Consider the following 18,206-nt stretch of genomic DNA (forward strand, 5'->3'; position numbering starts at 1 on the left):
AGATGTAAGTGTTGGAGCAGAGGAAAACAGCTACAGAAGAAGACAGGGATTGTTCAGTTGGCCAAATTGAAAAAGTTGATGTGTCTAGAAGTGAAGAAATATATGAACATTATACTGTTCATCCTTTGCATTCCAATGAAGTAATGGGGAATGCAATTGACTTGTTTCAAATGAAAGCAGCAAAAGGAAGTCCTATTAGTGTATGGGAAGAAAGTTTGGAAGCTCGTTGTTTTCCACAGTTATTTCCAACAGGTCGAGGTGGACGATATGACGATCGACCAGTTCAAATTCCTGCAGCTGAATACCAGACTTTAAGATTATATGCTGAAGATCCAAGGTTTCGTCAATGCATTCCGTATTTGTTTCATCCACTGTCTGAAAGCGATTTGTCTGGGCTTTCTTATGCAGTTAATCATATATTGAAAAGTGGAGCTCATCTGCAAAATGTTTCAGCAAGGGACTTTATGGAGAAAGTCAATCTGCTAGACAGTATTTTGGAATCTCAGCTAATCAATCTCATGGCATGTCAGCGTGGAACAAACAAGTAATGGTTCCGTCGTCATGGGGAATTGAAATGTATGGTAAGAAACTTAGGAACTCCGACATGGTTCCTCAATCTTAGCTGTGCTGAGTATGCATGGGACGACTTACTTCAATTTCTAAGAGAGGCAAATGGAAACATACAAAATATAGAATTGAAAACACCTGGAGAACTGTGTTCTTTGGATCCAAACTCTGTGCAATCAAACAACCCTTCTTGCCTGTGACTCCTGTGGAAATCTGCCGTCCATCTGCCTGACGAGAACCATCAAAATCTGGGTCTCAGCCCTCCCGCCTCCCGCCGCCCGACTCCTCTGTCACCTTGGGGTTTGGCCACCGAGTGGAGCGCGGTCTGAGGGCTAAAAGACCACAAGACCCAGCATCCCTAGCGGCACACGCCGCGACATTTGCGCACCAGGAGGCGCTCAAATACAGCGTCACCCCGGTCGAGGGGGGGAACTCTGTGCAATCAAACAACCCTTCTTGCCTGTGACTCCTGTGGAAATCTGCCGTCAATCTGCCTGACGAGGACCATCAAAATCTGGGTCTAAGCCCTCCTGCCTCCCGCCTCCCGCCGCCCGACTCCTCTGTCACCTTGGGGTTTGGCCGCTGAGTGGAGCGCGGTCTGAGGGCTAAAAGACCACAAGACCCAGCATCCCTAGCGGCACACGCCGCGACATTTGCGTGCCAGGAGGCGCTCAAATGCAGCGTCACCCCGGTCGAGGGGGGGAACTCTGTGCAATCAAACAACCCTTCTTGCCTGTGACTCCTGTGGAAATCTGCCGTCCATCTGCCTGACGAGGACCATCAAAATCTGGGTCTGAGCCCTCCCGCCTCCCGCCGCCCGACTCCTCTGTCACCTTGGGGTTTGGCTGCCGAGTGGAGCGCGGTCTGAGGGCTAAAAGACCACAAGACCCAGCATCCCTAGCGGCACACGCCGCAACATTTGCGCGCCAGGAGGCGCTCAAATACAGCGTCACCCCCGTCTCGCGGGATGCGAGCGGGACGTCGGGCGTAGCCCGGGCCAAGGGCGGGCCTGTTGTTGCCCGTTAGTGCCCGGTAGAGACTGGTCCGGGCCACTCCCCCTGGTTCTCACTGCCAGTCACTGCCAGTCCTGCCACCTCTCAGTACATAGGATTTCTCATATGTCCATCATGCCTGGCAGAACCAGAAGCAAAACCAACGTACCAGTATGGTATTGAATAGAAAGACATGCTTGACTGGTAGAGACCAGAGAGTTTTAGGATTAAAAGAGATCAAATTATTCTACATAAAATATGTCACAGAGATGGTTTAAATACTCTTTTATGTTTAGAAGGACAGGATAAGTTACTGTGTGCAGGTTTTCTTCTCTATGTAAATATGTCCTCATCATACTCAATACTTTGTGTTAAAGTGGTGTTGTACACATGTTGATGTGAGTATTTTTGACTTATATAAGGAAAAACATGAAGTATTCAAAAACTAATGTGATATTGGTACCTAAATATACACAGATACACAGTGGTATTCTGGACAACCAACAGTATTCCTTGCATTTTACTGAAATACATTTACTAGTTTGGAACGGGTATGGTAAATAAACATATTCTACATTTTTTAATACTGCATTTTAATATAACAGCCAGAGTCTTTTCCTATAGTCATAAGGAGTAACTGGTTTCAAAATTTAGAAAAACTTAAGAACAGGCTGTCCTCATAAGTAATTATATTTATATAACCTTATAAAATACTAAAACTCTAATGTTGGAATGTTATTAGACAATGGTATTTATATAATATTTTTTTAAGGCCAAAATAGTTGATGAAGCAAGTTATTTATTAAGACAGCTGATAAAATGAAGTGTTAATGTTTTTTTTTACTCGGACCTACAACATAGCAGATTCATCATGGAAAGAGAACAGGAAAATACCGAGGACAGTTTGGAAATTGCCAACAGTTTCATAGAAGAACTAGACGTACCTTTCACAGGCAGTGAGAGTGAGGAACAAGAAATTAGTGCTGCACATATGAGATGTGATTTCCAAGACAAAAGTTTTGATGCTGATTTTGTGGAACCATTAGATGATATCAAATTTTTTGAACATATAAACTCCGAAATTGCTAACCAGGAAACTGATGTCAATGAAATACCTGATGAAATTCTTTTAGAAGCTCTGTTAAATTATGAGATGTTAGAAGAATACATTTATTGTTAAATAATAATAAGTACTATCTACTAATGCATTCACTGTACTAAAAGTGAAGCACTTATATATTCTTTACAATATTCTATTGATTCAAAAAATGCATACTGGGTCTCAGGGCATGGATTGCTTGAAATCCTTATGGAATATGCATGAAGTCTTGTATCTACCTGCATACTTGTATTTTATACCATCTATTCTGTAGTCTGTATCGTTACACTTCCACTAAACACTCTGTCACTACTGTTTCACTATTGTAATGAGGCATTCAGCAGTATGTGCTTATCTATGCACTGTGCTAAAAGTGAAGCAGTTATACATTCAGCTCAACACTCTCCTTGCAGAACTGTATTCATTCAGTCAGTACCTAAGTATTCATGCTGCAAAGTAGGCCTTAGAGCATGGACTGCTTCAAGCCCCTATTTACTATGTATGTACTTTTCTATGCACCTGAAAACTTGTCTTTTAAACCTTCAATAGCCCAGTCTGTATCCTTACAGTTCCACTAAACAGTCTGACACTGCGGTTTCAGTATTGTAGTGACCCTTTCAGCAGTATGTGCTTATCTATGCACTGTGCTAAAAGTGAAGCGGTTATACATTCAGCTAGACAGTCTCCTTGCAGAAGTGTAATCATTCAGTCAGTACCCAAGTACTCATGCAGAAAAGTAGGCCTTAGGGCATGGACTGCTTCAAACCCCTATAGACTATGCATGCACTCTTCTATGCACCTGCAAACTATGCTGTGTAAATATGTACACCAAGCAGGTGCAGGGTTATTACGCAGCATGGGCCCAAAAGTGACTACGTACTTTTAGGATGTGTTCCTGCAGTGGAACCCCCCCCGTGCAGGAGTGTCTACTTCTGGTACAGGGATTTAGAATGTGATGCACCTCTCAGATGTGTCACATTCTAAATACCAGACACCATGGCGCATCTTTTGCACCAGCGCCTCATCACAAAAGTGATGCAACAGCAGTGTAAAAGAGGCACAAGGGGGTTGTAAATCTGCCCCTAACACTTACAAATTCACCCAAGCAGTTTCACCAGCAGTACAAAAGGAAGCATAGACGTGTAACATATTTATGCACATATGTTACATTCAAGTGCTTTGGATGTACTACAAGTAATCACCTTATAGATTTATGCTGTAGCACTTCCTTATAGTTCTGCACTTTCACTTTGACCATACACTAGTGATGTATCCATTCATTCATTTATGCACTACACATTCATTCAAAGTTTTACACACTATCATAGAAATATAGCTCTTTTTTTGACCACAGAAGGTAGTTCTGAAAATAACTTTTTTTTTGTCTTTTTGGTTTTGTATTTTTTTAAATATATTTTTGAACAGTATTTGATTTTTTTCAAACGAAAGAAAAGAAACTGCAACCAAAAAAGTGTCCAACGGGAACAAATCAACAAAGAAAAATGATGTGAGCACCCGTGCTCTCGTTTACTCCGGATAATCAAATCAATTGACTGCTCCGCATAACGGAGAATCCCATTGCAACATTTTCAATGGATTACTAAATCTGAAAAATCTGGTCTGATATCCGGGTGTGGACTGCTTGCTTGTGGTGGTAGTGCAGTATAAGTGCTGGGAACAGCAGGTGGGGCATTGTTACGAGGATGCAGATTTTTTACATGGCGCACCATGCTTGATGATCAAATTCAGTAACACACCCATAAACACACTCATCCGCCTATACAGTCCTGCACACATACTGTCTTCAAAACACATACAACGAGTGAGTCAGTCATTCATGCATCTGTGCGCTAAGTAATACCCCCACCCAAACATACTGACACTCATTATAATACTCAAAAATTCAACTAATAACCCATATAGACACCCATGTAGCTACTCACCAAACCATGCAGCCACTTATACACAAAGTGAGACACTGATACAGATATTTACATATTTAAACATTACTCGCCCCTACATGTATTCACTAAGATACACTTAATAAGTGAGTTATACAAACAATTTTACACAAAAAACATCCATTTAGACACTTATTTACCCATTTATTCTTCCATTGACCTTTAGATATACATATTTTTTTATAAATGCTAATTCCTAACTATAACGTGGCTGAAACCTATGTTTTTTTCAGTGAATTTGCAAGGTTTTTAAATGCTAATTCCTATCTATAACATGCCTAAAACCTATGTTTATTTCAGTGAATTGTATAGGTTTTGTAAATGCCAATTTTTAAATGTATTAATTGTTATATTTACACTAATTTCCTACATTTGTTCTAATAATAATTTTTAGCTGTTATATTTTTTTAATTACATCACATAATTTTCACACCTTGGCTGCTTGAAATATTCCTCTCCTGTGCTGGGCCCTAATAAAAATGGGTGTGGTCATGATGAGCTCAGCACGTCACGAGCACTGTGCCTCATGACGACCTGAGCTCGTCATGAGCACCGAAGGGATAATGTAAAATAATGTAAAAAAATTCAAAATGCTTTTTTTTTATTTTATATATTTTTTAATATATTAAAATGAATTGCAATATTTTTCTTGTGCATTTTTTTGGTGGTAAACATAGGGTACGCATACCATCCTCACACACTACTGTGCAACTGTAATCGTACTCTACGCGTACCCGTGCATAAATCACAGATACGTTTTGACGTTACGCGTCGCAGCGCGCTTCCACGTGATGCCATGTACGTTTGTGTGGCGTACGCTCCGCGTACCGCGCACCATTTTTTTATGTTTAAAAAGATATATTTATGTATTTCATGTACATTTTAAGGCAATACATTATATGAGCTTATCATGAAATTGGTAATAATTTAGTTTTAATAAGCGTATATTACTTTTAAAAGCAATTACGCAAATTGCAAGGTACGTTGTACGTACGCGCATCATAGGAGCACCCTATTCTTACCCCATTCAAAACAAGAGATTTGATTGCTTCATAATACTTCCTATTCAAACTGTTGAAGAACCCCAGCCATTTTAATCATTCTTCTTTGACCTTTACCGAAGAACCATCTGTTTTGTGAAGCTCTTGTGTTTTTAAAGAGATCTTCAATGTGGTTACACACCAGGATAAAGATTTATCTGAACACTCTTCAGATGAATAATTTGCTGCTGAAGATCCAGTCCCGAAAGGAAGGAAACTCTGATATGGAAGTTTTTTACGTTTCCTGATGGAGAAAAGAAAGTAAATGCAGCAAAGGTCACCTGTAAGGTGTGTGGGACAATGCTTTCAAGAGGCGAGCCGAATAAGAAATATTCTTTTGGAACTGCCAGCATGGTAAAGCATGTGAAGACACTACATCCCCTCAATTGTGTGAGAGCTGCATGCGACATGCTACAAGAAGACCCTCCACCAGCAGTAGCCAGCACTTCCACAGCACCATCAAGTCCTCATCTGGACATCCGTTCGGATTTTGCTGATGTGATTATTTTATGTAAATTTTGTAAGGAAACCACCACCCTCCGCGCCTGGACCCCGATTAACACCGAAGAGACTATACGCACGATGAACTCCATCCACTCCGTATCTCCAACCGACCCCTGCCCTCATCACGTCTTCAACAAGGCCGACTCCGTCATCGCACCCCATCTCCAGGACATCATCAACGCCTCCTTCGACACCGCAACCTTCCCGGAGAGCTGGAAGCATGCCGAACTCAGCGCCCTCCTAAAGAAACCATCAGCCGACCCCACCGACCTCAAGAACTACCGCCCCATCTCGCTGCTACCGTTTCCTGCCAAAGTCATCGAGAAGACCGTCAACAGACAGCTGGCCGCCTTCCTCGAGACAAATGGATCCCTCGACCCCTCGCAGTCCGGCTTCCGGGCGAATCACAGTACTGAGACCGCCCTCATCGCAGCCACTGACGACATCCGAGCCCTGCTTGACAACGGCGAAACAGCACCCCACATCCTCCTGGACCTCTCTGCGGCGTTCGACACTGTCTGCCACCGCACCCTAGTGCAACGCCTCAGCAACATCGGAATCCAAGAGAAGGCACTAGAATGGATCGTCTCCTTCCTCTCCGGAAGGACACAGAGAGTCCGCCTCCCCCCGTTCAGATCAGAAGCCACTGAAGTCATCTGCAGTGTACCACAAGGATCTTCACTCAGCCCCACGCGGTTCAACATCTACATGAGCCCCCTTGCGGCCATCGCACGGCAACACAACCTCAACATCATCTCCTACGCCGACGACACCCAGTTGATCCTCTCCCTCACCAACAACCCCGCCAACGCCAGAACCAACCTACATGAAGGGATGAAAGACGTAGCCGAGTGGATGAGGAACAGCCGCCTGAAACTGAATTCAGACAAGACGGAAGTCCTCATCCTGGGGTTGTCGCCAAGACTCCTGGTGGCCCCCTGCCCTGGGCAGCGCACCCAAACCAACGGACCATGCACACAACCTGGGCTTCATCCTGGACTCCTTCCTCTCCATGACCAGACAAGTCAACGCCGACTCCTATTCATGCTTCCACACCCTCTGCATGCTACGGAAGATCTTCCAATGGATCCCGATCTAAACCAGGAAGTCAGGCACCCAGGCCCTCGTCACCAGCCGGCTGGACTACGGAAACACCCTCTATGCCGGAACCACAGCCAAGCCACAGAAAAGACTACAACGCATCCAGAACGCCTTCGTCCGACTCATCCTGGACATCCCTCGACGCAGCCATATCTCCGGCCACCTGAGGAACCTGCACTGGCTCCCCATCAACAAGAGGATCACGTTCAGGCTCCTCACCCACGCACACAAGTCTCTCCACAACCTGGGCCCCAAGTACCTCAACGACCGCCTGACCTTCCACACGCCCACCCGCCAGCTACAATCCGCTAGCCTCGCCCTCGTCACCATACCATGCATCCGAAGAGCCACCGCCGGAGGCAGATCCTTCTCCTACCTGGCGGCCAAGACATGGAACTCCCTCCCCATCCACCTTCGGCTGACCCAGGACCACCTCGCCTTCAGGAGACAACTCAAGACCTGGCTGTTCGAGCAGTAGTGGCCCCCTTCCCCCAAGCGCCTTGAGACCCTTCCGGGTGAGTAGCACGCTATACAAGTGTTATGATTGATTGACTGATTGATTAGAGCCCCCCTCAATAAATGTTTTAATGCCCCGGGGGTGGTGGTCCCTGGGGCTGGGGAGGCCTAGGAGTCCCCCCACACATTTACATTTGCAACAGGGGGCCATGATTCCCCCACACATATTCAAATAAAGCTCGGGTGTGGCGGTTCCCAGGCTGTGGGGGGGGCCGTGAGCCCACCCCCACATATACTTAAAAAAGAGCCCTGGGATGGCAGTCTCCAGGGGCTGCGGTAGGGCCGTGTGCCCCCGCTATTATAGTTACGTTGCCCCGGGGGTGGCAGTCCCCGGGGCAGTGTGGGCACACTTTATAATTACATTGCTCCCGAGATATGCCCCCCCGGGGGCTAATTAGCATTAAAATAAGCCTCATTTTTTTTTCAAGCGATATGCGTATCCTACACGCATCCCGCAATTTTATTTAAAAAAAAAAACATTTTGGGGGGGGCCATGGGCGTTCTTGTGGGACCCCCTGAGCAGGCCCAGGGGGTCATGAGGACCTTTGGTAAATAGCAAACTTTCCCTCTCAATCTACACACTCAATCTACACACATATATATGTAAATAAAAAATCACATTTCTTCCCACATTAATTAAAAAACAACACACATTTCTATTGCTTGAACATTTCAACCCTTTCCAACTGAAATAACTTTCAACCCTACCCCCATTCTCGCTTCTGCCAGTTTCATGTAACACTTAACTGAGCGCACAGGTCAAAAGTTCATTACATAATGTTTCTAATCAAAACAGCAAGTGTGCTTGACTTTTCAATATACCAGCTTATCTTATGTAACATTCCTTTCTATTACTATTTGTTAACTAATAATAATCAGGCTCTTAGAAAACAGAAACATGCACCCTAGTTTTTAGTCAATAATGTTTTCAAACATCCAATCATTTCTCTTCTTTTTTTAACCCCTTCCATGCTGGTGACGAACCCCAGCCGTAATGCACTACGGTGCTCGTGTGCTGATGACGGCTGGGGTTCGTCATGGCCCGCCCGTGTTCGGCCGGCGGCCGCACACGGGAAAAATCGCGGCAGCATCGAAGGGGTTAAAACTGCATCTTTTCCTCCATTTTAGAAAAATGAAAGTTTTCAAACTGCCATTTCATTTACAGAGACCATCTGAGTGCATCCAGACCTCGCTTCAAGATGCTTAGAGTGTGGATTGTAAGACACAGCTATAAATTCTGGATCCAAAGGTATGCAGAACAGAATTGAATTCACAAAGACCTAGCTTTACCAAATGTAGACATAAAAATGGATTGGACAGAGAGGGTTAAAGTGGCACCAATTGATGCCATTGGTGACATTCTTTTTGGATCTACAACACCCTGACCTCATAATTGTGCAATGTGGTGGCATTGACCTCGGCACTTTGACTAGGGTAGGTCAGGAAATGTTTATGAAGGACACCTTTAGAGAACTGATGTCACTTTTCCCCCAAACTGCCTTTGTCTATTCTAACACATGCCAAAGGCAGAAGTGAACTGGTCTAATCAATTTTGTCAACGGATTCAGAAAACTAGGAAACATGTGAATAAATCTGTTACTGCTTTTCTCTGAGACTATAGAATGGGGTCCATATACCACAACAATCTGCGTTTCAATATGCATGGCATCTATAGGAGAGATGGTGTACATTTTACAGATGAAGGGAACAGAGTCTTCCTCTTGAACTTAAGACTCTGCATCGGTACTTACTTGTAGGTACTAAAATCTTGACATAAACACATGGGCTCTTTTTAGAGCCACCCAACATCTAAACACATAAGCCTGATAGATATCTGAAAAATATTTTTCTTTTTCTGCCTTGGATACACGCCTTAGAAATCGGGCAGCATACATTGTACGATACGCGTACCCAACGCATGCACACCAGAGGTCGCACTGAGTACCGCGCTGCGTACATGTATCCTAATTTTTCGGTCAAAAAAATAAAATAAAAATCTGCCCTTATTTTAAATATTTAGTGCCCTGGGGAGATGGTGGACCCCGGTGCTTGGGGGGGGGGCTTACAGCCCCCCCACACATTTGCATATGCTGTGGGGGCCATATGCCCCCGAACATATTCAACTAAAGCTCCGGGGGGTGATGTTCCCCAGGGCTGTGGGGGGCACTGTGCCCGCTGCAATTTCAATTTAGTAGAGCTCCGGGGGAGTTAGTCTCCGGGGCTCGGGGGCCTTACAGGCCCCACCTCATTATAATTTTAAGGCCCGGCGGTGGCAGTCCCTAGGGCTGTGGGAGGGCCGCATGCCCTTCCGCAATTATACATACTTGCCCAGGGGGTGGCGGTCCCCGGGGCAGTGTGGGGGAATCGGGCCCCCACACTTTATTTTTACATTGCCCCCAGGATTTGGAACCCCCGGGGGCTAATTAGTATTAAAATAGTCTTCGTATTTTTTCCCACACAATACGCTTATCCTACATGCATCCCGCGTAGCATACCCTAGGAGGTTAGGATGTTTCTACCCTGCCCCCTTTGCGTTGTTTGCGCCCTTGTTTTTCCGATTTCTTCTGCCACAGTTCTATCAAGACACAAGATGGTGGCCAACACTTCCTGGTTTGGAGTGTTGACAGACAGTTGACTGCCAATTAGCATGCAGCTCGTGCTCGTAAGGGTACGCTCATAATCCTCGGCGGATACGCTTACCCTACTTCGTTCATAGATATATCTATGATTTTACGTTTGATTTTCTCAGGAACTACTGCACGGATGTACACCATTTAACAAGAAGCTTGATCTGTGAACCAAACTCTACCTTTTTGCTAAAGTTGGTGTAACTCCGTTCAGCAGTTCGGGCTGTAGCCGCGCTTACAGGTCCCTATGGAAAATTGCATGGGAAAAACATGTTTTGGGACCCCCTTTTTTCTAAGTCCCCGCTTGACAAATTTCAGGATAGGAGCGGAGCGGAGCTGGCCATCTTCTTGGAGAATTTCGCAAAGATTTGTTGACCAGCGCCAAAGTTATTCCAAGTAGAATGTTGCAGATTTCCTATGAAAACGAGGTCCTAACTATAACTACCTAGTGGCGAACGACAGTAGGTAATATTTTTATATTTCTATTCCTATATACATCTATCTATCTATACATATATACCATATTTCACCATAACTGTGAATATCTCAAAGTGATTCATAATTGTAACATTGTGAATCTTTCAGCCATCTTAAAAAAGACAAATAAAACAATGTTCTTCCATTTCTGAAGTAAAATACACCTGAACTAAATAGGTGATCTCCTTACATAGGCCTTACACAAGGTTTCAGTTTTTAGGGCAAAGGTTATGAAACACAGAGGAGAGGAGGAAGAGCAAAACTCATGTAGCTTGAGTCTTTATTGGTTGTGCTTTAAACCCACGCTATCAGATGTGATTTAAATTGTATCATCACATTGGTGAATAAGTATTTACTGTTCACTGTACAAGTGTGGTTGCTTTAACACAAGTTCTTCAAAGAGTGACCTTTTAATCAATAATTAACCCCTTCACAACAGGGGTAATTCCCCCGCTGTGCTGGGGGGTGGGGATTTGCACAGTGCCCCATGCTCTTGACGAGCTCAGCTCATCACGGCCACACCCGTTTGAGTGGAACTCTCAGCACAGCGGGGGAATCTCCCCCACGTGCGAGCGTTGGAGCCGTTATGACAAGCTCAGCTCATCATGAGCACACGAGCCCTGTGGCTCATGATGAGCTGAGCTTGTCATGAGCAGCGATGGGATTAAGAGATGTTATTCTTAGTGTTCTTACCATAATTGGTACATAGCATTGATACTCAAACCTTAACTGCAAATGGTAAAGACTCACTGTTTATGTTAGACACTATTCCAGTACCACATTGTGAGTTTATCTGCTGCCAGCAGAACTATATAAGTTGGTACTGTCTGATAATGGATAAGCTAAAGAATAGTACATACCTGATGAGGTCAATTCGAAGAATTTAGAAAACATCTCAGTAATGGTATCATCCAAAAATTTAGAACCTCGCATGAAAAATGTGTCCAGGAGCTTTCTTGGATCAAAAAACTTCTCATGGAGTTCCTTTTGATTCATAGGAGAAGCCATTTCTCTGGTGACACCTTCTCCAACTTTGAGCCGTTGCTACATGCACCCATGCTATATAGCTTGAAATCTAACTTTTAAATGAGCTTCCTATGCAACAATAACATTTACTGTACCCTCAGGAACAATGATCCTCAGCTTACTTTAACGGTTTAGTTAGTGGCTGCTTGCTAGTCTTTACTGTTTGCAAGTGTGACACTTTGAAGCATGATGCAAATCCATAAACAACATGAATACATGTCCACAAATGAATACAATCCGATGCCTCTCATGTTTACAAGACTCAAAACATGTAAGGTTAGCACTACAGACAAGACTGACAAATGTTTCACAGGTCCAAGAATGTTAGTTTCTCATTAAGAGTGGCAATGTAAATCCACCAACACTCTTCTGTCCAGGCTTGAAGAGATGGGAGTGGCGGGCACTGCTTAAAGTGGTTGCAATCATATCTATCTAAAAGACAACAGGCAGCTGCCCTCCCCCCTTTCAGTCCACGTTCTCAAACACCGTGCATGGTATCCCACAAGGGTTGGCAATTAGCCCCATTTTATTCATTATCTATATGAGCCCTCGACTTCGCATCATAATGTCTCATAACGTTAATCTAGTGAATTATGTAAATGACACCCAACTCATCTTGTCCTTAGAGGGTGAGCAATCAGTATCCCTAGAAGCTTTCCACACGGTTTGCAGGACACAGCAACCTTGCTCAGGGAGAACTCTTTTCAATGTAACACAGATAAGACTGAGATTCTACATTGTGCAGAAGGTGGAATCCCCCCTAAATTGCTGCCCAATTTCTGGCTTACTTTCACTACTACTCCATTGGCTCCCAGTAATCCCGTACGTAACCTGTGAGTTATGTTTGATAACAAACTGACACTAGAACTTACACAGTGGCTAGAGCCGCTCCGGTAAGAATGCCACGTATCAACTTACCTCCTGAAGCCGTCCCATATGTGTCTGTCCTCTCTGGGGTCCTTGCACTCAGCCAGGGAACACACGAATCACAGCAGGACCTGCAAAAAAAAGGTCATTTTCTGGCTACAAAACAATAGTCCTTTGCCACCTGAGCTAGATGGTGGTATCCTGAGTGTCAGGAGGGTGGGGTGGTTAGGTACGCTGCCCAAAGACATCGCTGGGGACCTGGTTCTAATTAAATTTAAGTACAGGAATATCGTCCCCTATTTATGATTTTGTCACCCCAAAGAAAGACATGGCAATATTCGCATTTGGGACTTGCACGATTTTTACCCGAGCTTCCCACATATTCCGTTACATAGACCAACGGTAAAGAAATACCACTCCTGGGGATGGGGACCCTGTCCCTATAGCGTAACTAACCTTCTAGCCCCCAATGGTTTTGAACTTTTGAACAAAAATTGTATTTCTAAGACCAAACCGCTAAGAGGCCACTCATGAGTTCGAGTTAAACTGACAGGGTATTATGTAACTGTCAAGTATATTACTGATAGAGGTTTGCTTAATGTTCTTCCCCGGCTCCTCAGTATGTACGTACGACTTTTTGTTTTAGAGCTGTTTTACAGATATAGAAATCTTTCCATATTGATTAGCTGATTCGTTATACCTATTTAATCTTTAACTCTGTAATGAAATGTTAAGGTGTTTATTTATTTATGTATTGTTGATTATATGATTTTTAAACTAAAATCGAATAAAGCTTATCTGAATCTGAATCTGACACTAGAAAAACATGTTAACAAAACAGTTGGAAGATGCTTTACTTTGATTAAAGTATTTCCGAAAATCTTCCCGATGTTCTCCAAGCAGGCCAGAACACTGATAGTCTGAAGTACCATCCTCAGTAGACTGGACTACTATAATGCTCTGTTACTGGAATCTCCACAATATCGGATCGAGAGATTGCACAGAATACGGACCATGGAGGCCAAATTGGCACTACTGAAGCCACGCTATTCCTCTGCCTCCCAGGCACTCTCTGAGTTGCACTGTCTTCCAGTCTCACAAAGGATGCAATTCAAGGCACTGTGTATAGTGTTCAAGGCCTTGCACGGACATGGATCCAAATCGTAGCAGGAGAAGCTCATATGGTATGTCCCTCCACGAGCGCTTCACTCCTCATCGGCCAATCTGGTGAAGGTGCCCAGAGTCGGGAAAGTCAAATCAGGACACAGTACAGCAGACTCCTGCCTGTGGAATAAATTCTCACCTGATATCAGACAAATAGATAATATCCTGCAGTTTAGAAAAAAGATAAAAACCTGGCTCTATCTTGCAGTATGCTCTTTGACATCCTGCTAATCTTCTTCTGGTAGGGAGCACAGTATTCACACTCAGTTAGACACTTGTATCACAGCACCAATTACCCGTAGGGTGTCAGTTACGTCTATAAGCAATGATAATATTAATAATAATAATAATAATCAGATCGTACATACTCAGCATCATTTCCTATGCCGACAACATCCAGCTCATCATTTTACTGTCAGAAATTCCCTCAACCACCAAAGTCAACTTCCCCACATGTAGGATGAACGTCGCTGACTGGATAAAGTACAACTGTCTCAAGCTCAGTGCGTGCAAGACAGTACTGATCTTTGGAAACAATACCTCACCATTGAAAACGCATGGTGGCCTGCTAAGGTCCTCCTACCTCTGCTCTGACCTATCACACCCTTCACCTTAACATCATCTTGGACAGTGAGCTTTCTATAAAGAAACAGGTAAATGTGGTCTCATCTACCTTCTTCTACACCGTACACATGCTCCACAAGATCTTCAGGTGGCTCCCAATCAACCCAAGAAGGTCCACCAAGGTGACCTGTTTCCAGCAGGCTGGACTATGAGAACATACTGTAGGAATCACTGCATGCTTCCTGAAGAGACTATAGAGAATACAAAACTTACAGCCTGATTCATCAAAGTACCGTTTTGCGAGTCTCTAATAGCGATTCATAAGGAATCGCTATTTGAGACTCGCAAAACAGTATTCATGTAGGAATCGCAAAATAAAATGCGATTCCTACACATTCCTTATTTGCGATTAGCAAATTGCTAATCGCAAATAAGGAAAAACTCCCCATTCATTCCTATGGGCCAAAAGGCCCATAGGAATGAATGGGGAGTATTCCTTATTTGCGATTAGCAATTTGCTAATCGCAAATAAGATAGCGATTTTAAGGGTGCCAGGGGTGTCCAAAGGACAACTTGTAGCACCCCTTAAATGCACATTTTAACAGGTGTTGGGCACACACATGTCCAAAGGACATGTGTGTGTGCAACATGCAACTTAGAAAACTGCTTTTAAAAGCATTTTTCTAAGTTTTCGCTATTTACCACGAGGTTTGACCTCGGGTTAATAGCGGGCCGAAATTGCGAATTCGCTATTTAAAAATGGATGATGACTTGCATTTAAGGAATCTCAAATAGAGATTCCTTAAATGTAAATCCTCGCTAAATTGCGAATTCGAAATTACCGATCTTTGCATTTGGGATGATGAATCCCAAATGCAAAAATCGCACTCGCAAAGGGCCAGATTCTCAGAATCTGGCCCTTTGCGAGCGCAAATCAGCTTGATGAATCAGGCTGTAAGTGTCTCGTTTATGGGTTTTTGTCGTAGGGCATCTCAGCAGGCTCTCCTGCTGCGCTACTCTCCGGAAAAAGAAAAGGCCATGAATGCATCGTATCTATGAGCTATGGTGCATGCCTGTCATTTTCCCGTGTGCCTCCCTTACCCCTCCCCTGGGGAGGAGTATGTTTTTGGTGTTTCCTCTGATTTAAGATTCTTGTAAATCTGGGGCAGTGTCAAAAAGCCATGGATGTTACTTGGAAGGCCCCAGCAACACCCATGGAATGCCCCTTTAACACAGAAAACTATGTTTAAGGGAATCATATTTATGAGGCAGCATTAAAACTAAAATGTGGCTTAGTGCTTCCTCATAAATTTGGAAAAGGCTCTTGTGCCGCAGAACATCACAAAATGTGACATTCTGGTGCACAAGGAGCCTCATAAATGAGGCCCTTAGTGTCAAGACTCCTTGACCTCCTCCCGATGGCCCTACATCAACCCACCTCAAGAAGCTAATCTTTCTCCTGATTTAGAAGAGATGTCAGTTCAAACTGTGGTCCCATGCATACAAAGCCCTGCACAAGAAAGGACCAGCATACATCAACAAACACATGACCTTCCACCGACTGACCAGACAGCTACAATCCACCTCCCTCTATCTCTCAAACAACCTTGGATCTGCTGAGGCAACACCAGAGGATACTCGTTCTCACTGTTGCCGGCCAAAGCCTGGAATGACCTCCCCCTGCACCTTAGGACAGCCTCATCGCTCCTTAATTCAGGAAAGAACAGAAGACCTGGCTACTCTAATGAATACTATTACCATGAAACAGCGAGCAACTCCAGTGCCTGGAGACCCTCACAGGTGATTTGCCACACTTCATAAATCTGTGAACTTACCCCCGACCGTGGAGACCTAGTTGTCTGGTCGACGCCCGGTGGAGCTACCTGGCAGCAAAAGAGGAGATGGGCTATGGACTTTCCCCCTCGGCCGTCACCTACCCAGCTGGAAGTTGGGCAGATTTTTTCCTGCGTCTCTTTTTCATATGCTCCCTCCTACTCCATTACACTACCCCATTACCCCTCTACATCCCATTTATTTTGCCCTCTATGTTCTTTAAATGTTTTCCAATTGAGACCTAGCTATTTGGCCAATGCCCAGTGGAGCTACTTGACAGCTATATAGGTGATGGGTTTTGTGACTTCCACCTCGACCCTCATCTACCCAACCGGACTTTGGGCAGCCTTTCCTTCATCTCTCTGCCGTACCTCCCTCCTAACAACTGTCTTGGCCCTAGTCCCCATCCTGTTTATCTCCTCGCTCTACTCCTCTCCACTTTCCTGCTGCTAACCTCTGCTTTCACCTGTCCTGGCCCTTAGTCCCCACCCTGTCTATCTGCAAATTTTCCCTCGTCATTTGAGATGTAGCTATTTTGTCTGATGCCCAATGGAGCTACCTGGTTTAGCTATAGGGGAGACAGGTCAGGGATTCCCTCATTGGACGTCACCTACCCAGTCGCTTTCAGCCAGACTTCCTTTCGTCTCTCTTGTCGTCTCTTCCCGCCTTCTCCCTCTATTTTTGTCTCTCCTTCTCTCCTCTCTCAATGTATTGAGACTGAACTATTTTGTCGAATGGCCGATGGAGCTACCTGGTCTAGCTATAGGGGAGATGGGCCGTGGACTTCCTCCTTAGTTGTCACCTGTCCAGTCGGCCTTTAGACAGACTACATTTCGTCTCTCCCTGTTGTCTCTTCCCCTATCCCCCCTTTCTCTCCTTCCATGCCCCCTCCCCTCTACGCTCCATTTATTTTGCCCTCCATGTTTCTTTAATTGTTTTTCCCATTGAGACCGAGCTATTTGGCCAATGCCCGGTGGAGCTACCGGATAGCTATAGAGGAGATTGGTTTTGGGACTTCCCCTCGACCGTCACCTACCCAGCCAGATTTTGGACAGACTTTCCTTTGTCTCTCTGCCATATCTAGCTCCTATCCCTTTACCCTTACCCCTTCCCCTCCACACTTCAATTATCTCGTCTTCTATACTCTTGCAATCGTTTGACTAGCAACTGATGTAAATTGGAACTGATGTAATCTTGTAATGTAATTTTTGTGGAACCTCATGTAAAGCGCGATGATACCTCCGGGTCTAGCCAGCACTATATAAAACTCTCGAATAAATAAATAAATTATTAAATAAATAAATAGATGCATCAGATGGGTGGAGCATGCGTGTTTCCATGTATCTACCCAGGCTTTTTGGCACTTGTCTATTTTTATCACAACTAGGAAGCCTGGAGATGTGTCAAAATTAGACCACTTCCCTATAGAGGCACTACAAGAGAAATATATGTATTTTTCCCCTCTGGTATCTCTGTCAAAGTATGCTGATTTCTGCGGCATACTTAGAAATAGGAAAACAACTCCAAGGACTGCTCTTTTGCAGGTAGGTGGGAGCTGAAGAAAAATTGTTCCGGCAGTAGTGGTGTGAGTGTACATGGTGAGTCTATTGGTGTCAAGGAGGATGCTTAGGCATTCTCCAGTCCTCAGTTACCCTCCCAAGCTCATGGTGTCATGGCTGGAACCAAGTCTGCCAACAAAGAAACCAAGTGGAAAAACCTTCGCATCTATTATTCATTTCCCAGTCCATGGGTCAAAAAGTACATATCATGTGTTGGTGGTGTCCCAAGGAGGGGCAGGGACACCACCAGCATTACTAAAGTTTGTTTGATGGACTGCAGAAGGATTAAGTCCTTCAGAATTTTTTTTA

At 44.3% G+C, this 18,206-nt stretch overlaps 1 protein-coding gene across 1 annotated transcript in view; it reads right to left on the reverse strand.

The window, feature by feature from the left end:
• The window catches only part of LOC147718288 (nicotinamide N-methyltransferase-like), a 205,313-nt gene extending 193,421 nt beyond the window's left edge, over positions 1-11,892 (reverse strand). Inside the window, exon 1 of the mRNA XM_086966681.1 lies at positions 11,745-11,892. Coding sequence (XP_086822807.1) covers positions 11,745-11,892 — 148 coding nt within the window. The remainder of the gene's footprint in view (positions 1-11,744) is intronic.
• Between the last annotated feature and the right edge of the window lie 6,314 nt (positions 11,893-18,206).

This window comes from Lissotriton vulgaris, chromosome 4_1 (assembly GCF_964263255.1).
Source record: "Lissotriton vulgaris chromosome 4_1, aLisVul1.2, whole genome shotgun sequence".
NCBI lineage: Eukaryota > Metazoa > Chordata > Amphibia > Caudata > Salamandridae > Lissotriton > Lissotriton vulgaris.